Source organism: Aquarana catesbeiana, linkage group LG07 (genome assembly GCF_042186555.1).
Source record: "Aquarana catesbeiana isolate 2022-GZ linkage group LG07, ASM4218655v1, whole genome shotgun sequence".
Classification (NCBI taxonomy): domain Eukaryota; kingdom Metazoa; phylum Chordata; class Amphibia; order Anura; family Ranidae; genus Aquarana; species Aquarana catesbeiana.
Genome location: NC_133330.1, coordinates 58,256,154 through 58,276,404, shown reverse-complemented (window position 1 = coordinate 58,276,404; position 20,251 = coordinate 58,256,154). Strand labels below are relative to the sequence as shown.

At 44.8% G+C, this 20,251-nt stretch overlaps 1 protein-coding gene across 1 annotated transcript in view; it reads right to left on the bottom strand.

Annotated features, from left to right (window-relative positions):
• Positions 1–15,482, bottom strand: part of KBTBD8 (kelch repeat and BTB domain containing 8) — a 39,803-nt gene extending 24,321 nt beyond the window's left edge. Inside the window, exon 1 of the mRNA XM_073592199.1 lies at positions 15,407–15,482. Within this exon, the coding sequence (XP_073448300.1) occupies positions 15,407–15,422 (16 nt within the window). The 5' untranslated portion in view covers positions 15,423–15,482. The remainder of the gene's footprint in view (positions 1–15,406) is intronic.
• Between the last annotated feature and the right edge of the window lie 4,769 nt (positions 15,483–20,251).

The following is a 20,251-nucleotide window of genomic DNA, read 5'->3' as shown; positions in this document are numbered from 1 at the left end:
CAATATTTGCGTGAATCACTAATCAGAAGAGATGATGAATACAAAACGCCATAAAGTTGTGCTCTTACAAGTTAAACATGGATTTTAAAGGTCGGTTTATATTAAAATTACATTTTCCAAGTATAGTCTAAACACAGGGTACATCCATAAACCTCATGCAAAGCATTCCAAAACTCAACTCTACACCACCTGCTTGCTTGTTGGCACCAAAGGTAGTCCGATCTCTGCTAGGAGAGGGTACGTAGGACAGGTGTAGGTGTGTGTGTGTGTGTGTGTGTGTGTGTGTGTGTGTGTGTGTGTGTGTGTGTGTGTGTGTGTGTGTGTGTGTGTGTGTGTGTGTGTGTGTGTGTGTGTGTGTGTGTGTGTGTGTGTGTGTGTGTGTGTGTGTGTGTGTGTGTGTGTGTGTGTGTGTGTGTGTGTGTTTTGATCTCTCCTGCTCTTTAACCACAGAACTGTTTTTGAAAGACAGAAGGCTAGAGGGGCTTTTTGGAACTTACTGCCTGCTGACTGAATGTGGTATATATGTGAAAATCATATTTAGCCTATGTTCAGATTGGTCCGATTTGGCATGTTAAATCGGCGGCTATTGCCGGCAATGGCACCGTCCGAATCGGTGTCACACAGGTTCCCAAAAGTAGTTCCTGTACTACTTTTGGCAACTTCGAGGGGGGAGATTTGTATAGACATCTGTGCTCGAACCGTCACAGATGTCTGTCAAATTTCCCCAAAAGCGGACTGCATTGCCGGGTTGAAATCATGCAAATTCAGCACGATTTATAATCTGCAGCAGTGTGAACCTAGGCTTAGTCATCAATTAAATTTTTTTTTTTTTTGACTAGCTTTTGTCAACTCGGACTTTGGTTTTATGTGGATGGGGCTTAAGAAATACCAGATCACCAAAGATTGCAGGTAAAAAGCACAAAGTATTTAAGATGCTTACTTGCAGCATATGCTGTAGTGCCCTCTTCTTCTGGGAGCGTCTAAGTACTGTCTGTGCTGGTTCAGCTCCCCAAATGCGGCCCTTTGCTTGCTTTTATCTGACCCTTGGGGCATTATTAACAACAGTAGGGAATTGTTCCTGCCACTGTCCCTCCTCCCACAGACGCCCCAACAATGGGCCACTAACACCCCCCCAACAATGAGCAACACAACACCCCCCCCCCCCCGCCAATGGGCCACCATTTCTCCCACTGACACCAGGAAAATTTTCTGTCCCACTGGCCACAGTCTGGCCCCTCAAACATTTGCAGGGCAATAAACTGGCACTTGGTAAGAAAGTTTGGAGACCCCTCCTACAGAGCGGTACTTGAGTGGCACCTCAGACTGCTGACATCACATCCAAGATGGTACCACCCAGAAGCAGGTCTGGGCTTTTGGATGTCTATACAAGGGAGGCTTTTACAGTTTGAGAACATGCATAAAATACATTCTTGTAAATATGGTCAAAAACAAAATGTTGATACGACCCCACTAATGTTTAGAAAACTTAACATTCTCACAATGAAAAAATGTTGCACGAAATTCCACTAGTGTATACCCAGCTTAAAGAATGGACATCTGTCATCCCCGCTTTTATCCTCAGGCCACTGTAGGCTGCACTGCAAACAACCTGCACTGACAAGTTAGTGTGCTCTCCAGCTGCCTCTACCATACACAACAGGGTCCCCTATTAGTACAGACCATCTCTACCACACTCATGCAAAATCATTCACAGAAATTGCTGATGCAACAAACTGGCTTGAATGGGGCATAATAGAAGTAATAAAAAAAAAAAAAAGTATGCATAAGATTTAAACATTCCCACTGATGGTAGATCAGGGGTCTCAAACAGGCGGCCCTCCAGCTGTTGCGAAACTACAAGTCCCATCATGCCTATGGGAGTCATGCTCGTTAACGCTGAGCCTTGCAAAGCCTCATAGGACTTGTAGTTTCGCAACAGCTGAAGGGCGGCCAGTTTGAGACCCCTGTGGTAGATCATCAATACTCAATTCTGCCAACTTGGGAAGTAAAAGCAGCACTTTTTCAGAACTGTATTTTGGTTGGGTCATCAGGTCACACATATGGCACTTGCATATGTATAGTCAGGAGTTTATTTTTTTTGTCTCTACCTTGCACACCAACTATGGACTTGGGATGGTTTGGACTTTTAACCAAAGCAATAAGAAAATTGTTGACTCCACAGTATGAGCAAAATAATCCAAAATGTATTGAATAACCTTTTAGGACCTCACAAAAGAAATCTGAATTTCTTCATTCAGGGTATGCAATATGAGCAAACACTTGACATTCAAACCTATGACCATTTTCCCCAAATATTGCCTACGTGTAAAAACCTTTTAAGACCCCATGGCTGACAATAAGCATTATGCCCCGTACACACGATCGGAATTTCCGTCAGAAAAACCTTCAATTTTTTTTCCCGACGGAATTCCACTCAAGCTTGTCTTGCATACACACGGTCACACAACAGTTCTCTGAACTTTCGACCGTCAAGAACGCGGTGACGTACAACACTACGATGAGCCGAGAAAATGAAGTTCAATGCTTCCGAGCATGCGCCAAATTGTTTCCGAGCATGCGTAGGAATTTTGCGCGTCGGACTTTCCAATGGGAACTTTTTCCATCGGAAAAATAGAGAACCTGCTCTCAATCGGGAAGTGGGCAGAAAGAAAAGGGAGAGGCGGCTCCGCAGAACGTGACAGTCTCCCAGGAACGCACCGTTTAGGTGCTCTTCACCATCACTGACCGGTTATCTTGGAAGGAAGTCATAGAGATCCCAACAATGTTCCTGTGTCTCCTGATTGATCTACTAAGCCTGTACTGACCCCCCCCCCCCCCCCGAATAAGGGCAGTCGCAGGCTGTCTGGTAAGCCTCCACTGTTTACTCTCAGGTGACGGGCAGCACTGATGGTGAAAGTTCAGACTTGGGGTCTCGCATTGATCATTTCCCATCTGGATATCACTATTCAAACTCTTTTTTTCCACAACTTTTTTGTGTTTTAGCTATGTATTGTCTATTTGATTCATTATTCATGGACTTGTAGATTAGTGTTCATTGCACTTGATTGGCACAACTTGCACTTGTTGTAAAATTATATATTTTTATAATTGTTACTATACACAATTTCATTATTTGTGGTACTTATCTAGCGCTGCACTCTTATTTTTATACCATTCTTCAACTGTAGACTGAGCTGTGCATACGGTGGAGAAAATTATTTGCTCCCCTGCAGATTTTGTAAGTTTGCTCTGTAGGGATGTAGGGAACATGCAACACGGCGTGATGGTGGTGGGCGGCCCTGTGGTGGTGCTTATAGGGGCGTCCTTCCGGGCGGTCGCGGCACACGAGGCTCTCCATACACCCGACTCCACACAATTGGAATCTCTCTTTTCTTTTGGTTCCTCGTTCATACAGGTACCTTTTCACTCTGCACTCTTCACCCCCTTTCTGCACTAGCCTCATGCTCTGTTTCCATCACTTACCTCTGGTGGTTGTTACTTTCTCTGGCAACCTTCCGCTGCCAGTGCTTCACCTTATGATCTCTAGTTTTCACATGCACATGGACCCGGACCAGCAGAAGGGGTCCCTTACCACCAGTGTAAAAGAGGGAATTCACGGAGCAGTAAAGCTTAAGAGGGACATCTATCAAAGGCAGTCATCCTGAGACACCCACTCTTTTGCCTAATACCCCCTAGGGGGTGACGGAATCTGGTGAGTGGGGGAGCACAAGGGGAAGCACTTGGAGTCACCAGCTTCTACATGCATGGAAATCACTTATTACCACCCCATGTCAACTGATCCTGACGTTTCTAATATCCTTGTCTCTAAAAATTAAGACTTTTTAACCCTGTTTGGGTTCATCACAGGGACTTTTTTCACAGATGTGTATTTTTATTTTGTTATTTTTTACATGAGTGTTAATGGTTTGGATTTATATTTTTATGAATTTTTATACATGAATTTATTCTATATGCATTCTAGTATTTTAAAGGGCTAATGCACTCTTGTTTCACTTTATGCACAGTGCACTTTTGTCACCATATATAATAGGGATACAAGGGGACCTCACACAGTTACTGATAGCCCCCAATTAGTGTGGTTCGTTACAAACCCCACTAACACTATAGGAGGCTACTTAACAATTTTTCAATAAGTTTGATATATATTAAAAGTGGAGTCCTGCAATGGAGGTGGGGCAAATCTAAATCAAACCCATATATTGTGAAATTTATTTATGCAATACAGAGGATTAGCACGTTCACGTTAAAGAAACACATTTTTATTTAATTATATATTTTGGCACAAATGGAGGGGTAAATCTACCTAAGGGCCACACAAATTATTTATTATCTATTACTTTTTGTTTTATACACAACTTTATAAGGTTCGGTGATCTTTAATTAACATCTATTGAAATTAGGGCAGCGCCAATTCCCCAGATCTCTCCTTTAAACACGAGTCCTTTCTTGCCTATTACTTTCTATTCTTGCAGTCCCAGTCCACCCCATCATCCCCCACTCTTTTTCCCCCTAGAGATGCTTTGGGGTCCCGTGCCCACCCTGATTGCTGCCTGCTTGGTCGCCCTCGCTGGGCTGTCCGCCATGGCCCCCGGTTGGGAGCACCGCCCGATGTCCTTGGTGCCCTGCCACTGCACCGGTAACCGATGGGTAGGTATGCACTTCGATGCTGACTGGGGTCTTACCCCACCCCATCATTGATGGATTATTTTCCTTATTCCCACTATAGATTATTACACGCATGCTCCTGATGAGTGGCGGATAAGCCACGAAACACGTAGGTGCCGTGTTTTCATTCATTTACATCCTGATCCTCAAGTTTTATGTAATTTGTACTTCCACAGGTTCAAGTGAGGCCTCAGGTCCTGCAGGCATTACCTCGTAACCACTATTGTATCCAATCCAATTTTGGTTGAATTTTATTATGGTTTTACCTATGGTTTTGCATCATCATATGTACCATTCAATACTTTTATTATCTTGTCTAAACTTTGTACCAATGATCGCATTTGAGACATGTGTATTATTTTATGGTCATTTATTTGTGCCTTAATGCCTACCTATCACTTTGATATTAAACATTATATCTATGGCTATCAACAATGTACACAAAATAAAATGCCTTTGTTCAGCTCAACTATCTATGTGCTACCAAGTGCTTCATTTAAAGTCCCACTTTCCCCATTACCTTCGTTTTGACTTGTCAGGGATGGAAATATGTAACCTTACTAGGTCATGATTTCACTCAAAGTCCCATAGGGATGGAAATACGTGACCTTACCGGGTCTTGGCTTCCTCAAAGTCCCAAGAAATCCTCTTCTCCCCTTTTTTGCTCTGTAGGAAAAGGTGTTCTTAGGGTCATAGTCAGCATTTTTCTTCCTCCAAACACAGCAAGTCCCCCTCCTCAAGAAGGCATGTGTACAGTCATGAACATCTAAATGATTCAGAGAAGGACTGGGAGAAAGTGCTGTGGTCAGACGAGACCAAAATTGAGCTCTTTGGCATTAACTTGACTCGCCGTGTTTGGAAGAAAAATGCTTACTATGACCCCAAGAACACCATCCCTACAGTCAAGCACCAAGGTGAAAACATGGGATGGTTTCTCTGCTAAAGGTACAGGCCAACTTTGCCGTCTTGAGGGGCCAATGGATGGGGCCATGTATTGTAAAATAGTGGATGAGAACCTTCTTCCCTCAGCTAGAACACTGAAGATGGGTCTTCCAGCAGGACAATGACCCAAAACATACCACCAAGGCAACAAAAGTGGTTTAAAGAAGAAGCACATTAAAGGTCATAGAGTGGCCTAGTCATTCTCCAGACCTTAATCCCATAGGAAATTTATGGCGGAAGCTGAAACTTTGAGTTGTCAAGCGAAAGCCAAGAAACATTAAGGATTTAGAGAAGATCTGTAAAGAAGAGTGGACCAAAATCCTTCCTGAAATGTGTGCAAACCTGGTCACCAACTAAAGAAATGTCTTACCTCTCTGCTTGCCAACAAGGGTTTCTCCACCAAGTACCAATTCATGTTTTGCTTGGGCATCGAATACTTATTTTACTCCCTGAACTGTAAATCAATTTATAACATTTGTATCATGTGTTTTTTGGTTGATAATTTTGCTTCTATAAAAATGTAAAATACACCTATGATAAAAAAAAAAAAAAAAAAAGAAAAGTATAGGACCCTTCATTTCTTTGCAAGTGGGCAAACTTACAAAATCTGCAGAGGATCATTTACCCCACTTCACACAGCTCAGTTTACATTCCGGTACAGCGTCTGAGCCAGGATAACTGAACTCCTGTGCATGTGCGGGAGTGAGGTCATCCCGCACTGGCAAAAAAGGCAGCTGAAGACCAGCCCCCGGAAGATACCAGTGAGGGACTTCATAGGGTTCTACCTGTAGTAGAAGAGATGAGCATTACAGACTTTAGCTGTGTTAAAACAAGGTTGCTTTAATTCTCCATCCTCAACAGTAAACATTTACCCTTCATTCGCTTCCCCACCACACTGTACATATCGAGAGCTTAACGGGTATACAGAAGCATGTGCCAGCACTGGGATAATATGTCTACAGTTCTGTGTAACTCTCCCCTTTGAAAGATTTCCTCTTACTTCCTGTTGTCTCCCTGAAAAAGCAAATTAAGGGAAATCTCCCCAATGGTAGACGGCAAAAAATAACCTGATAGGGGTTTTAACCCTTCCCTACTCTATCCAAAACTAGAAGAAAAAAAAAAAAAAAAAAGTTTTAGGCCATCTCAGTGGAACAGCCAAAACCAGGAAAAGCCAACAACTTGTGTGGGGCTCATGCATACAGATGATTAGAGTCATACTTCACATTAGCATATTTCTGTGGCAGGTATGAGCATGTTTTCTAAGTCCAGCTAGAAAGGAGTTTGGTGGAAGCCCGAGTTAATTACCTAAAAAAAAAAAAAAAAAAAAAAAAAAAGTACACGAAAATATCTACAAGTGCAAATGTCATCTAGCGCAAAGTTCACAGCGTTTTATGCACTTTGAGAGCCGCAATCGGTTATAGAAGTGAATGGCTGACCACGCTTGTACTCGCGTTAGCATCAATGCTCTTTTGGATTGGTGCGTACCCTTGCCTGGGTGTATGCTGTATTTCCAGAATGTGGATGTTTTGGCTACATTTACACCTACGAATGGGCCTGACACTGATTACATGCGAGAACCCCAGCAAGGGTTGCTGGTGATTAGCTGCAGGAGTTAACCCCATCGAAAGCAATGGAGGCTGGCGTAGCTAATCGTGGCCGCTCGCATGTAAGGACTCATTCACATGGGCAATCAGACCTGTCCTCTGATCTGAGCCTCCATCTGCTCCATGCACATCCACCTTGAAGCTGTGTGAAAGCAACCCATTAAAGTGAATGCGCACGCAGTGGCTGCATAGACACAATCGCATGTCAAAATTTGACATGCGGGCAGGAACTGATGCATGGACCTGGACGTGGAGTTGATTTACTAAAACCAGAGAGTGCAAAATCCGGTGCAGTTCTGCATCAGCTTCCATGTTTCTTTGTCAAAGCTTAAAAAGGGGTTGTAAACCCTTGTGGTTTTTCACCTCAATGCATTGTGAAAAACCTGCAGAGCAGAAGCACCCCAGTGCCCCCGTTTTACTTACCTGAACCCTTTTTTTCCCCAGGTGCCGGGGAGAGCACACCAGCTCTAGCCGGTGTCTCGTGTCCCGATTGGCTAGATTGATAGTAGCGCAGCCATTGGCTCCCGCTGCTGTCAATCGAATCCAATGATGCAAGGCCGAATCCGGCATTTGAGTCTATGGACGCTAATGCTGGACTTGAGAGCACTTCCCCAAGGCTCGGGGGCACTCTGTGCAAAAAGCTGCACACACACACACACACACACACACACACACACACACAACCCCAACGATCCTTTACAAATCACTTTAAGGCTGGGTTCACATATGTGCTAATTGGATGCAGGTTTCTCCACATCCAATTTGCATAACATGCGAATGTGCCCGGCTCGCAATGGAGCTGGTTCAAACAGGTTCGGGGCAGCCACAGTCCACATTCCAAAAGGGTCCTGTGCGAATTCAAGCAAAAATTCAGACCCAACCATATATGCTTGAAATCATAAAAGCATTAACAGCGCTCAACCAGTGTACTGTACATCATATGCATCCAAACAGTTCAGGATTATTGCACCATGTGATCAATGCAACCAACAGAGTTACACCGCTCTAAAATCTTGAAAGCATTAAGGATGATTGAGCTCAACAGTCCCTTCACACCACCTCGTGAACACCTCTCCTTTTAGATGTTGCACTCACCAGATTCTCAAAAAACTAGATCACCTTTACATAAACTCCTGATCGCATGAAGTCTCCTCAGGAACCAGATTCTTCTCCGATCACAATCTCATTGTAGAACGGTCTGGCAGCTGGGGATGTAATAAGTCATAGTAGCTTGTGCTACATACAATAAGCGGACCTGTCCCCCCTGCACGGAGTTCCAGACACTTCCTCTCAGATCTCTAGGCTCCACGCCATAGGAGTCTAGACAAGCGTTTAAAATAATGATCCAGCACAGGCTGGGTTCACACACGGAAGCACAGACATGTGTATGGCTGAACTTGCATTGGAGTCGCACAAACAAGGTGCAGGAACACCCCCCCCGCATCAGAACGCATGGGTGTTCACACCTATGCGATCCAAATCCTGTCCAAATTTACAGTTCGCACTGCGATCTGTGAACCGATCTGGGGGTGTCATTAACTTTATATTGACACCCACAGCGGTTCACAGGACAGTATGAACAGCCTGCGGATGAGATGCGGGAACTAGCACTGGAATTTTGATAAGAAATAGTATGAACCAGGGCTCAAAGCATTTATCTAAAGGCAATCTATTTTTTGAGGATCTGGTGAGTGCAACATCTGAAAAAAGAGGTGTTCATGAGGTGTGGTGAAGGGACTGTTGAGCTTGATCACCCTAGCACTTTCAAGATTTTAGAGCGGTGTAACTATTATCGGTAGCCCTTGATCACCTGGTACAATAATCCTGAACTGTTTGGATGCATATGGTGTGCAATACACTGGTTGAGCGCTGATAATGTTTTTAGGATTTCAAGCATATATGGTTATGAGGGACAATTTTTTAATATAGTAGCGGCTTATTGTGCAATGAACTTTTTATGCTTGGACATTTATACCATTTCATGAGCGCTGGGATTGTCGATTGCACCTTTGTTAAAAATTCAGACTCAAATCGCACCTGAACCGGTAAACAGGGACGCACCAGACCCACATGTGAACCCAGCCTAACTAAACAAGCTGAAGTTAGAAGCTGATTAGCTACCGTGCACAGCTGCTCCAGGTTTTAGTAAATCCACCCCTGTATGTTCACTGGTATATGGACTTTGGAGCAATACCATTACCACATTTGATTTTCACTATATGGAGGGAGATTTGTTGATGGATAAATATTGGAGAATATTTATCGTACTTATTTGCAATCTTTAAGAAGACACGGCATTGAACAAGCTGAAGTTAAAAGCCAATTGGCTACCATGCAGACCTGCTGCAGATTTTGCACCCTACAGTTTAAAGTAAATCAACCACAATGTCAGCATTTTGGAGGTGGATTCATACACAGCAAACAGCAGCTCAGAATGGGAGGACAAGTTTGATTGCCCATCTGATTGCTTGAGTAATAGGCCCTGGACACAGAGGGGGAGATTTACTAAAACTGGAGCACTCAGAATCTGGTGCTGCTGTGCATGGTAGCCAGTTTCCATCTTCAGCTTCTTTAAATATTTTTATCTTTTTGTCAAAAACCCAAAAAACACAAACCTGGAAGACGATTGGTTTCTATGCAGAGCTGCACCAGATTTTGCACTCTAGTTTTAGTAAATCAACCCAGACTAGCTGTATCCAGGGCCAATCACTTGCAGGTGATGGATGTTTCAATGATTACATAAAAGCAGCCCCAGTTAGCTGTGGGAGCCAGCAGCCTCCCATTGCTTTCAACAGGACTGCCAGCTAATGGCCAGGAATCCCTTCCTGGAGTCCTTGCCTATAATTGGCCTTGGGCATGTTCACAAGTGTGAATGTAGCCTTATTGGCAAGGAATGACCCTGTTTGCAGCCCATTGGAGAGGGGAAAAAAGGGTGGGGCGAGGTTCAGACAGAAATGAGTTGGAAGTAAAACTAAGTTCATGTCTACCTAGGGCACATAAAAACACACAAATACAGCCATGACCAGAAGTTTTGAGAATGACACAAAAATATTAAATTTTCACAAAGTTTGCTGCCTCAGTGTTTTAAGATCTTTGTCAGATGTTACTATGGTATACTGAAGTATAAAATTACAAGCATTTCATAAGTGTCAAAGACTTTTATTGACAACTACATCAAGTTTATGCAAAGAGTCAACATTTGCAGGGTTGATGCTTCTTATTCAAGACCTCTGCAGTTTTGCCCTGGCATGCTGTCAATTTCTGGGCCTCAATCTTGACTGATGGCAGCCCATTCTTATATAAATAATGCTTGGAGTTTGTGGGGTTTTGTTCACCCGCCTCTTGAGGATTGACCAGTTCTCAATGGGATTAAAGTCTGGAGATTTTCCTGGCCATGGACCCAAAAGTTCGATGTTTTGTTCTCCAAGTCACTTAGTTATCACTTTTGCCTTATGGTAAGGTGCTCCATCATGCTGGAAAAGGCATTGTTCATCACAAAACTGTTCTTGGATGGTTGTGAGAAGTTACTCCCGGGGGATGTTTTTGTACCATTCTTTATTCATGGCTGTGTTCTTAGGCAAAATTGTGAGCGAGCCCACTCCCTTGGCTGAGAAGCAACCCTACTAGTGGTGCAACAGATCGTCACCGATCCGTGATCCGAACGGGTCAACCTGTTCAGATCAGCACACCACGCGATCAGTGGAGCGCTCCGCTGCTTCAGCCTTAGGAAAGGTCGAGGCTTCGGCCTAGCTTCAGAGCGGCAGCCATATTGGTATGGTACACCCGGCGGCGAGCTGACGTCATCACCCCCCTGGCCGGTGTAACGACATATTCAGTGACCCATCGCAGTTTTCTACGTAAGTGACGTCCCGTCGCGCCATCTTGCTACACCCCACACTTGTCCACAGTAAGGATACACTAAGAAGGGGAAAGCGGACATGTTACACCCACCGGAGTTTTGCCTTTTACACGTATTTATAACAGTAAAGTCAGTTTATATAGTGAAATACAGGACTTACAACTCTGTCTGACTACTTAGATCTTGAATTTTAAAAGCAGCGTCAGCCCTGCTCATCTCACAGAAGTTTGCTGCTTTTAAAATTCAACATCTAAGCAGTCAGACAGAGTTCTAAGTACTGTATTTCACTATATAAACTGACTTTACTGTTATAAATACTCATAAATAGCAAAAATCCGATGGGTGTAACATGTCCGCTTTCCCCCTTCTTAGTGTATCCTTAGTGTGGATGAGTGTGGGGTGTAGCAAGATGGCAGGGACGGAACGTCACTTACGTAGCAAACTGCGATGGGTCGCCGAATATGTCGTTACACCGACTTCTATTCTGGTAAGGTAAGACTAAACACTAGTCTTCCTATACTGTATACAGTGGGGAGATGTCTGGATATACAGTGTGGGAGATGTGGGATATTACAGTAAGTGGGGGAGATGTCCATTACAGTGGGGGAGATTGTGTGGATATTACAATGGGGGAGATTTTTTTTTTGCTGATCCGAAAAATGATCCGATACTCTAATCCGAGGAACGATCCGAACCGTGAGTTTTTTGATCCGTTGCACCCCCAAACCCTACACATGAATTGTCTCAGGATGCTTTACTGTTGGCATGACACAGAACTGATCTTAGCACTCATCTTTTCTTCTCTGGACAAGGTTTTTTCCAGATGCCCCAAACAATTGGAAAGGGGATTCAGAGAAAATGACATTACCCTACTCCTGAGCGGTCCAATCCCTGTACCTTTTGCAGAACATCAGCCTGTCCCTGATGTTTTTTTCTTGGAGAGAAGTGGCCTCTTTGCTGCCCTTCTTGACCAGGCCATCCCCCAAATGTCTTTGTCTCACTGTTCGTGCCGATGTACTCACGCCTTCCTTCTGCCATTCCTGAGCAAGCTCTGTACTGGTGGTGCCCCGATTCCGCAGCTGAATCAACTGTAGGAGACGGTCCTGGCGCTTGCTGGACTTTCTTGGGCACCCTGAAGCCTTCTTCACATATGCAGTGGAAATGTTTTCTATGGGATGAAGTTAATTTTTACGGCAAAGAGGGACTTTGCAAGTAATTGCAATTCATCTGATCATAACATTCTGGAGTATATGCAAATTGCCATCATAAAAACTGAGGCAGCAAACTTTTTCAAAATTAATAGTTGTCAGTATCAAAACGTTTGGCCACATCTAATTGCAGGAACAAAATTCACAGGGTTTTCCCAAGGAGCCGCAAACAACTGGTCATAGAAGTGAATGGCTGTATGCGCTTGTATTCATGGAAATATGTTCTTTTGCATCTGCACTTACCCTTGCATGTGTGTATGATGCAATTCCCGGAATGTGGATTACAAAAAGATCCAGACAGCCATACAACCTGAGAATCACCTTTATTCTTAAAGCAGTATTAAACCCAAAAGTAAACATTATATTGCAGCTTACCGATTCTTAGATGTGGTGGCTGCATTCATTTCTCTTGTAGGCTTTATTAAGTCTGTTTTTCAACAGAAAAGCTCTCTTGCAGTTACAGGGATGAGTCAGGCCATTCAACACTGACAGGGGTGCTTAACATGATCAGCCTTTATGTAAAACCTTTATCCCAAAAGGAAAAAAACAGATTGGTGAAACTGCTTATAAAGTGTTGGCTGGAGTTCAGCTTCAATTTGTTAGCGTATTTAAATCTCATAGTACATTTAACACTCCCTTCCTGACTGACATTGCTGCTGTTCAAACAGGTGCCCACGGTGCTCCATCCAGAGTGGAGACACTCTAATACAGGAGGTGCGTTACTAGCCAGATTACCAGGGAAATAAAAAAAAAAAAAAAAAAACAAAACCCACACACACACACGTGCAGCCATCTCATCTATTGGTAAACCGCAATATTACATTATTGCTTGCGTTGCTGTTTTACTATATTTAAAGTTGTTATAAAGCCTAAATATGTATTATCTTATAGCATTCCGATAAAGGTTTAGGCATCAGTAGTGCCCCCTCATTGGATCCAGCACTGTGCACATCCTCAGCTCTTCTCTCCCCTCACTGCCTGGTCTCTCAGACTTTGGCTCCTGCCAATCAAAGCCAGTGATGAAGGAGTGGGGGGCAGGGCCGAGTCCAACACACAGCAGGGCTTGGGAAGGAGCCCCCACACACACACACACACACACACACACACACACGTGCCCCCATAGGGGAGCCAAGAGCGCCAGCAGGGGACCTGAGAAGAGGAAGTTCGGTGCCGGTCTGTTACATAGTAAGTAAGGTTGAATGAAGACAACAGTCCATCCTGTGTAGGTGTAAGTGTGTCAATCATTTTCCATATCTCTGTATGTTGTGTTCTTTAAGATGCACCTCCAAGAGTCTTTTAAAAATATCCATACTCCCCGCTGACGCTGTTCAATTCCAACCTGTAATTTAACCACTTCCCTTTCCATCCATTGTCATAGGATGGCCGCAGATGGGATCTCCCATCCCGGGCGGGCGTCATATGACGTCCTCGACTTCCTAACGGTATAGGGGGCGCGCGAACGACGCGTCACTGAAGAGCCGATGTGCGTGCCCGGCCGTCGCAATGTCCGTCGGGTGATCGCCCGTTACAGAGCAGGACCGTGGATCTGTGTGTGTAAACACACAGATCCACGTCCTATCAGGGGAGAGGAGACAGATTGTGTGTTCCTAGTAAATAGGAATACCGATCGGTCTCCTCCCCCTACAGTTAGAATCACTCCCTAGGTAACACATTTAACACTTTGATCGCCCCCTAGTGTTAACCCCTTCCCTGCCAGGTGACATTTATACAGTAATCAGTGCATATTTATAGCACTGATCGCTGTATAACTGCCAATGGTCCCAAAATAGTGTCAAAAGTGTCCGATCTGTCCGCCTTGCTAAAGAACAATTTTGATAAGAAAAAAAAATAAAAAAGTCTTTATGGTTAAAGTTAATTTCTACAATCACTTTAAGAATAAAAGGCGATTCTCAGGATGTACAGCTGTCCAGATCTTGGGCGGCGAGCTGAGCCGGCACGTTACCCTTGGATCGGCATTCCTGGTGAGGCTTCGCCTGTAGCGTTGTCTGCACTCCGGAATGTGGATGTTCGGAGTTCATCTCTACCTAGGGTACATACACACAGACGTTTGCAGGAAGCAACATTTCCTCTAGTGCAAAATTTACAGCGCTTTTTGTCCACATTCATACTCATGTAAAGATTGATGCTCTTTGGCATTAGTGCTTACCCTTGCAGGCGCATGTGATGCATTTCTGGAACATAGATGTTTGTTGTGGAGTCAAGGGGGGGGGGGGGGAATACGTTATACATGGGTCAATGCCGATACAAAAGAGCATTGGCATTTACCTGAGTGTAGAGTCCTTCACCGCTATGACTGGCTGTACACACCACCTGGGGCTCCCCTGGCGGCGGAGTTTTAGAGAAGAAGATTTGGCCTGCAGACATCCATGTGTATGTACCCTCAGCCTGATAAAGAAGAAAACGACACACTGCTTATAGATACGGGACGCGACCATTCATCTCAGACATGCAGAGACCATGTCACGTCTACAAACCCTTATCTACCACCAGCACACACTGCTGGGAGGGGAGCGTGCGGCCCGACAACCCAGAGAGGTGCATGCTGGGCTCCCCAGGGCAGGCATGTTTATGTCTATGGAGGACAAGGAGACATCACAGCACTGGCTGATCTCTGGGACATCACAGCACAACATACCACAGTTTCCAGAGATCACTTAGCTGTGGAGATCTCCTGCTGCTCACAGACATAGGGATCACACTGACCAGATCAGGACCCATCACCCCACACGAGGGTCACCACCTCATCCCTTTAAAAACAGAACACACAATTACACAGGTTCTGGGGCTGATTAAGGTGGTAATTAAACTCACTTGTTGCTTTATCTGCATGAAATTCACCTCAGAACCTTTGTAATTCAGATGTGTTTGGGTTTAAAGGGATGAGGTGGCAACCCTACCCCCACACCAGAGCAGTGCACACAAATACCCACAGGGTCTCTGCCAGGAGCAGGCACAGCATACTGGGACTTGTAGTTCCCCCAACAGCTGGAGAGCCCTCTAGGCACCTGACTGGTACAATGTACTAAACACAGGCAGCTGCCATTCCCCCACACCGGTCCCCTCAGAACCCCCAACACTCTACCCACCTCCCTGCGCAGCCATTCTCCTCCTCCGGCTCCAGCCTGAGCACAAAACGTCACTTGCTTCCTTTACACAGCCCGGATATCCCCCGCCGGCCAATCACCGCCCTCTCAGCTGTCTGCCGCCGGCCTCTCATTGGTCAGGCCGCCGATGAGGATGCTGGGAGGTGTAGTTCGGCGTGGATAGAGGGGCGGGGCTGCGTCCGGCTTTTTTGGCGTGACGTGTCTTCAGCTGGAAGGGGGATGCTGGGAAGTGTAGTTCAGGGGCAGGGGAATCAGCTGTGAGGGGAGATGACACAAGCAGGATGGTCGGCTATGGAGAGGGAGAGGGGGGTCTTCTTATTAGTAACATGACTTGTACAAGCTTGTCACCCAATGCTGGACACACATATACACTATATTGCCAAAAGTATTGGGACGCCTGCCTCTACACGCACATGAACTTTAAGACCTCTTTCCCACTGAGGCAGTTTTCAGGTGTTTTAGGGCTAGAAATAGTCTCTAAATAACGCCTAAAAACTGCCTCCCATTCATTTCAGTGTGTCTTTTTCACACTGGGGCGGTTCGCTGGCGGGACATTAGGAAAAGTACTGCAAGCAGCATCTTTGGGGCAGTTTGGGAGCAACTGTATACACCACTCCCAAAACGCCCTGCTTTAGGGTGAAAAGCGTCAGAAAAAGCGCCGCTTAACCACTTGCCGACCAGCCATCGCAGTTGTACTGCGTCAGAATGGCACGGCTGAGCGAACTGACGTTATGTATTGTCGCTTCACCCTGTGGACACTAGGGACGCGCGCAATTGTCAGTTAAAGCGACGCAGTGCCGAATCGCAAAAAGTGCTCTGGTCAGGAAGGGGGTAAATTCTTCCGGGGCTGAAGAGGTTAAACAGTGCTAAAACGAGTAACGCTAACGCAGCTCAGTGTGAAAGGGGTCTAAAATAGAGCTCCACCCAAAAGGGGGAAGCTCCGCTTCTTTGCCCCCCCCCCCCCCACCGCCACATTTGACATCTTTCGGGGAAGCGGCTACCTGTCAAAACTAGGTATGTGCTCCCACGTCCTCGTATAATCTTGTGCGGCGATCTACGCAATGTCCGGCCCCTCCTCCTCCTTCCCCCCGCTGCCTTCTGGGAAACGCACAGGTCCCAGAAGACAGCCGGACCATTCAGAAAGTCTTAGTCCATAGGGTTCAATATTGAGTTGGCTCGCCCTTTGCAGCTATATATAGACCAAATTTTCATAATTTTTTCACACAAATAGAGCTTTCTTTTGGTGGCATTTAATCACCGTTGGGTTTTTTATTTTTTGCGCTATAAAAAAAAAAGACTGAAAATTCAGTAAAAAAGTGAATTTTTCTTTGTTTCTGTTAAAAAATTTAGCAAATTCGTAATTTTTCTTCGTAAATTTTGGCCAAAATTTATGCTGCTACATATCTTTGGTAAAAATAAGTACAAATTGGTGTATATTATTTGGTCTTTGTGAAAGTTATAGAGTCCAAAAGCTGTAGTGCCAATATCTGAAAATTGGTCACACCTGAAGTACTGACAGCCTATCTAATTTCTTGAGACCCTAACATGCCAGAAGAGTACAAATACCCCCCAAATGACCCATTTTTTGGCAATAAGACATTCCAAGGTATTTAGAAAGATGCATGGTGAGTTTTTTGAAGTTGTCATTTTTTCCCACAATTCTTTGCAAAATCAAGATTTTTTTTCTTTTTTTTTCACAAAATTGTCATATTAGCAGGTTATTTCTCACACACAGCATATGCATACCACAAATTACACCCCAAAACACATTCTGCTATTACTCCCGAGTATGGCGATACCACATGTGTGAGACTTTTACACAGCCTGGCCACATACAGAGGCCCAACATGCAGGGAGCACCTTCAGGCGTTCTGGAGCACCCAGGCCAATTCTGACATTTCTCTCCTACATGTAAAAATAATAATTTATTTGCTAGAAAATTACATAGAACCCCAAAACATTATATATGTTTATTTAGCAAAGACCCTAGAGAATACAGTGGTAGTTGTTGCAACTTTTTATCTCGCACGATATTTGCGCAGCAATTTTTTTGAACGCTTTTTTTTGGGAAAAAAAACAGTTTTGTGCTTTAAAAAAAGACAAAACAGTAAAGTTAGCCCAATGTTTTTGCATAATGTGAAAGATGAAGTTACGCCGAGTAAATAGATACCTAACATGTCACCCTTCAAAATTGCACACGCTCGTGGAATGGTGCCAAACTTCACTACTTGAAAATTCCCATAGGCGACGCTTTAAAAATTTTTACTGGTTACACGTTTTGAGTTACAGAGGAAGTCTAGGGCCAAAAATATTGCTCTCGCTCTAACGTTCACAGCGATACCTCACATGTGTGGTTTGAACATCGTTTTCATATGTGGGCGGGACTTACGTGTGCGTTTGCTTCTGCATGCGAGCACACTGACAGTAGCGCTTTAAAAAATGTTTTTTCTTTTTATTGTTCATTTTACTTTATTTATTTTAGTTTGACAATTTTTTCCCCCCCAAATTTTTTTTTTTTTGATCACTTTTATTCCTATTACAAGGAGTGTAAAAATCTCTTGTAATAGGAATATGGCATGACAGGTCCTCTTTACAGTGAGATATGGGGTCAATAAGACCCCACATCTCACCTCTAGGCTGGGAAGCCTGAAATAAAAATAAAAAAAAAAAGCTCCTGGCTTCGATCGTAGCGGTGAGTCGGTAAAAGCACCAGAGGACGGCGGGAAGGGGGGGCGTCCCCTCTTGCCTCCCGTAAGAACGATCAAGCAGCGGAACAGCTGCTATGATCATTCTTATGGTGTTGGAAATCGCCGGCTAAAAAAGCTGATATTTGAATGATGCCTGTAGCTGCACCCATCATTCAGATATCCCCGCACAAAGTCAAGGACATCATATGACGGCCGGCGGGCGGGATGTGGTTAAAACGCATTTTCTTTTAACACAAAGTTGTCCATTTATACAATATTTATAACACATAGAATGTACATACCAAAAATGACACCCCAAAATAGATTCTCCTACTCCTCCTGAGTACGGCGATACCACAGCCTGGTCACATACAGAGGCCAAGTACAGCCGAGTATGGCAGAACATGGCCGAGTATGGCTCAGCATGGCAGGGTATTGCAGGGTATCGCCGAGTATGACTGGGTATGGCAGAGTATGGCTGGGTATGGCAGAGTATGGCTGGGTATGGCTGGGTATTGCAGAGTATGGCAGGGTATTGCAGGGTATTGCGGAGTATTGCAGAGTATTGCGGGGTATTGCAGAGTATTGCGGAGAATTGCAGGGTAGTGCAGGGTATTGCAGAGTATTGCAGAGTAGTGCAGAGTATTGCAGGGTATTGCACGGTATTGCAGAGTATTGCAGGGTATTGCAGAGTAGTGCAGGGTATTGCAGAGTAGTGCAGAGTATTGTAGAGTAGTGCAGTGTATTGCAGAGTATTGCACCGTATTGCAGAGTAGTGCAGGGTATTGCAGAGTATTGCACACTATTGCAGAGTATTGCGGGGTATTGCAGGGTATTGCAGAGCAGTGCAGGGTATTGCAGGGTATTGCAGAGTAGTGCAGAGTATTGCAGGGTATTGCACGGTTTTGCAGAGTATTACACAGTATTGCAGAGTAGTGCAGAGTAGTGCAGGGTATTGCAGAGTAGTGCAGGGTATTGCAGAGTATTGCAGGGTTTTGCAGAGTAGTGCAGAGTATTGCAGAGTATTACATGGTATTGCAGAGTAGTGCAGAGTATTGCGGAGTATTGCAGGGTATTGCACAGTATTGCAGAGTATTGCAGGGTATTGCTGGGTATTGCAGAGTAGTGCAGGGCATTGCAGGGTATTAGAGTATGGAAGGATGGCTGAGCATGGATGGATGGATGTGACTGCAATTGTCACAGAGCAGCGCTGTGGGCACTACATATCCAGCCCACAACGCTGCTACCATCCGCTCTCTCCCCCTCTTCTCCCACACTGTACCGATCGGTACACAGAGGGGGGAGAGAGGAACCGGCGTCATGACATGACGTCGGTTTGTTTACATGTGATCGCTCCGTCATTTGACGGAGCGATCCCATGGTAAACAGCCGCCATCAGCTGCCGTTTACCGTGATGTGCGGATGTTCTCGTGTCCGCGCTGTAGCGTCTTTCGGCTATGGCACGGTCAGCAAGTGGTTAATCACCACTGGGTTTTTTATTGTTTGCTAAATAAACGAATAAAGACTGAACGTTTTGAAAAAAAGCAAAAAACTTTTTCATAGTTTGTTATAAAATTTTGCAAACAGGTAATTTTTCTCCTTCAACGATGTGTGCTGATGAGGCGGCACTGATGGGCACTGATGAGGCGGCACTGATGGGCACTGATATGCTGCACTGATGGGCACTGATAGGCTGCACTGATGGGCACTGATAGGCAGCACTGGTGGGCACTGTTGGGACTGCACTGATAATCAGTGCCCTGATTATCAGTGTACATGTCCTTTTTAGAAAAGCCAGTTATCAGCTCTCTTCTCTAGCATGAGGAAAGGAGTGCCTATAACCGGCTTCTATTTACATCTGTGATTGAACACAGCTGGTCACATTGTAAAGAGCCGCTGATTGGCTCTTTACCTAAATCTGTGATCAGCAGTGTCCCGAGGACACTGCTGATCACAGAGCACGTGGCTTGCGTGATCATGGGAGGCCATCATATAATGGCCTCCCAGAACTACCCGGCTGCACCGTAGCCATCATTCAGCTACAGTGCAGTCGCCAAGTGGTTAAAATGGAGTTAAACTCTATTATTTTTTTCTATTAAATGAGCCCCAGTGAGCTTTATGCCATAATGTACTAATGTGC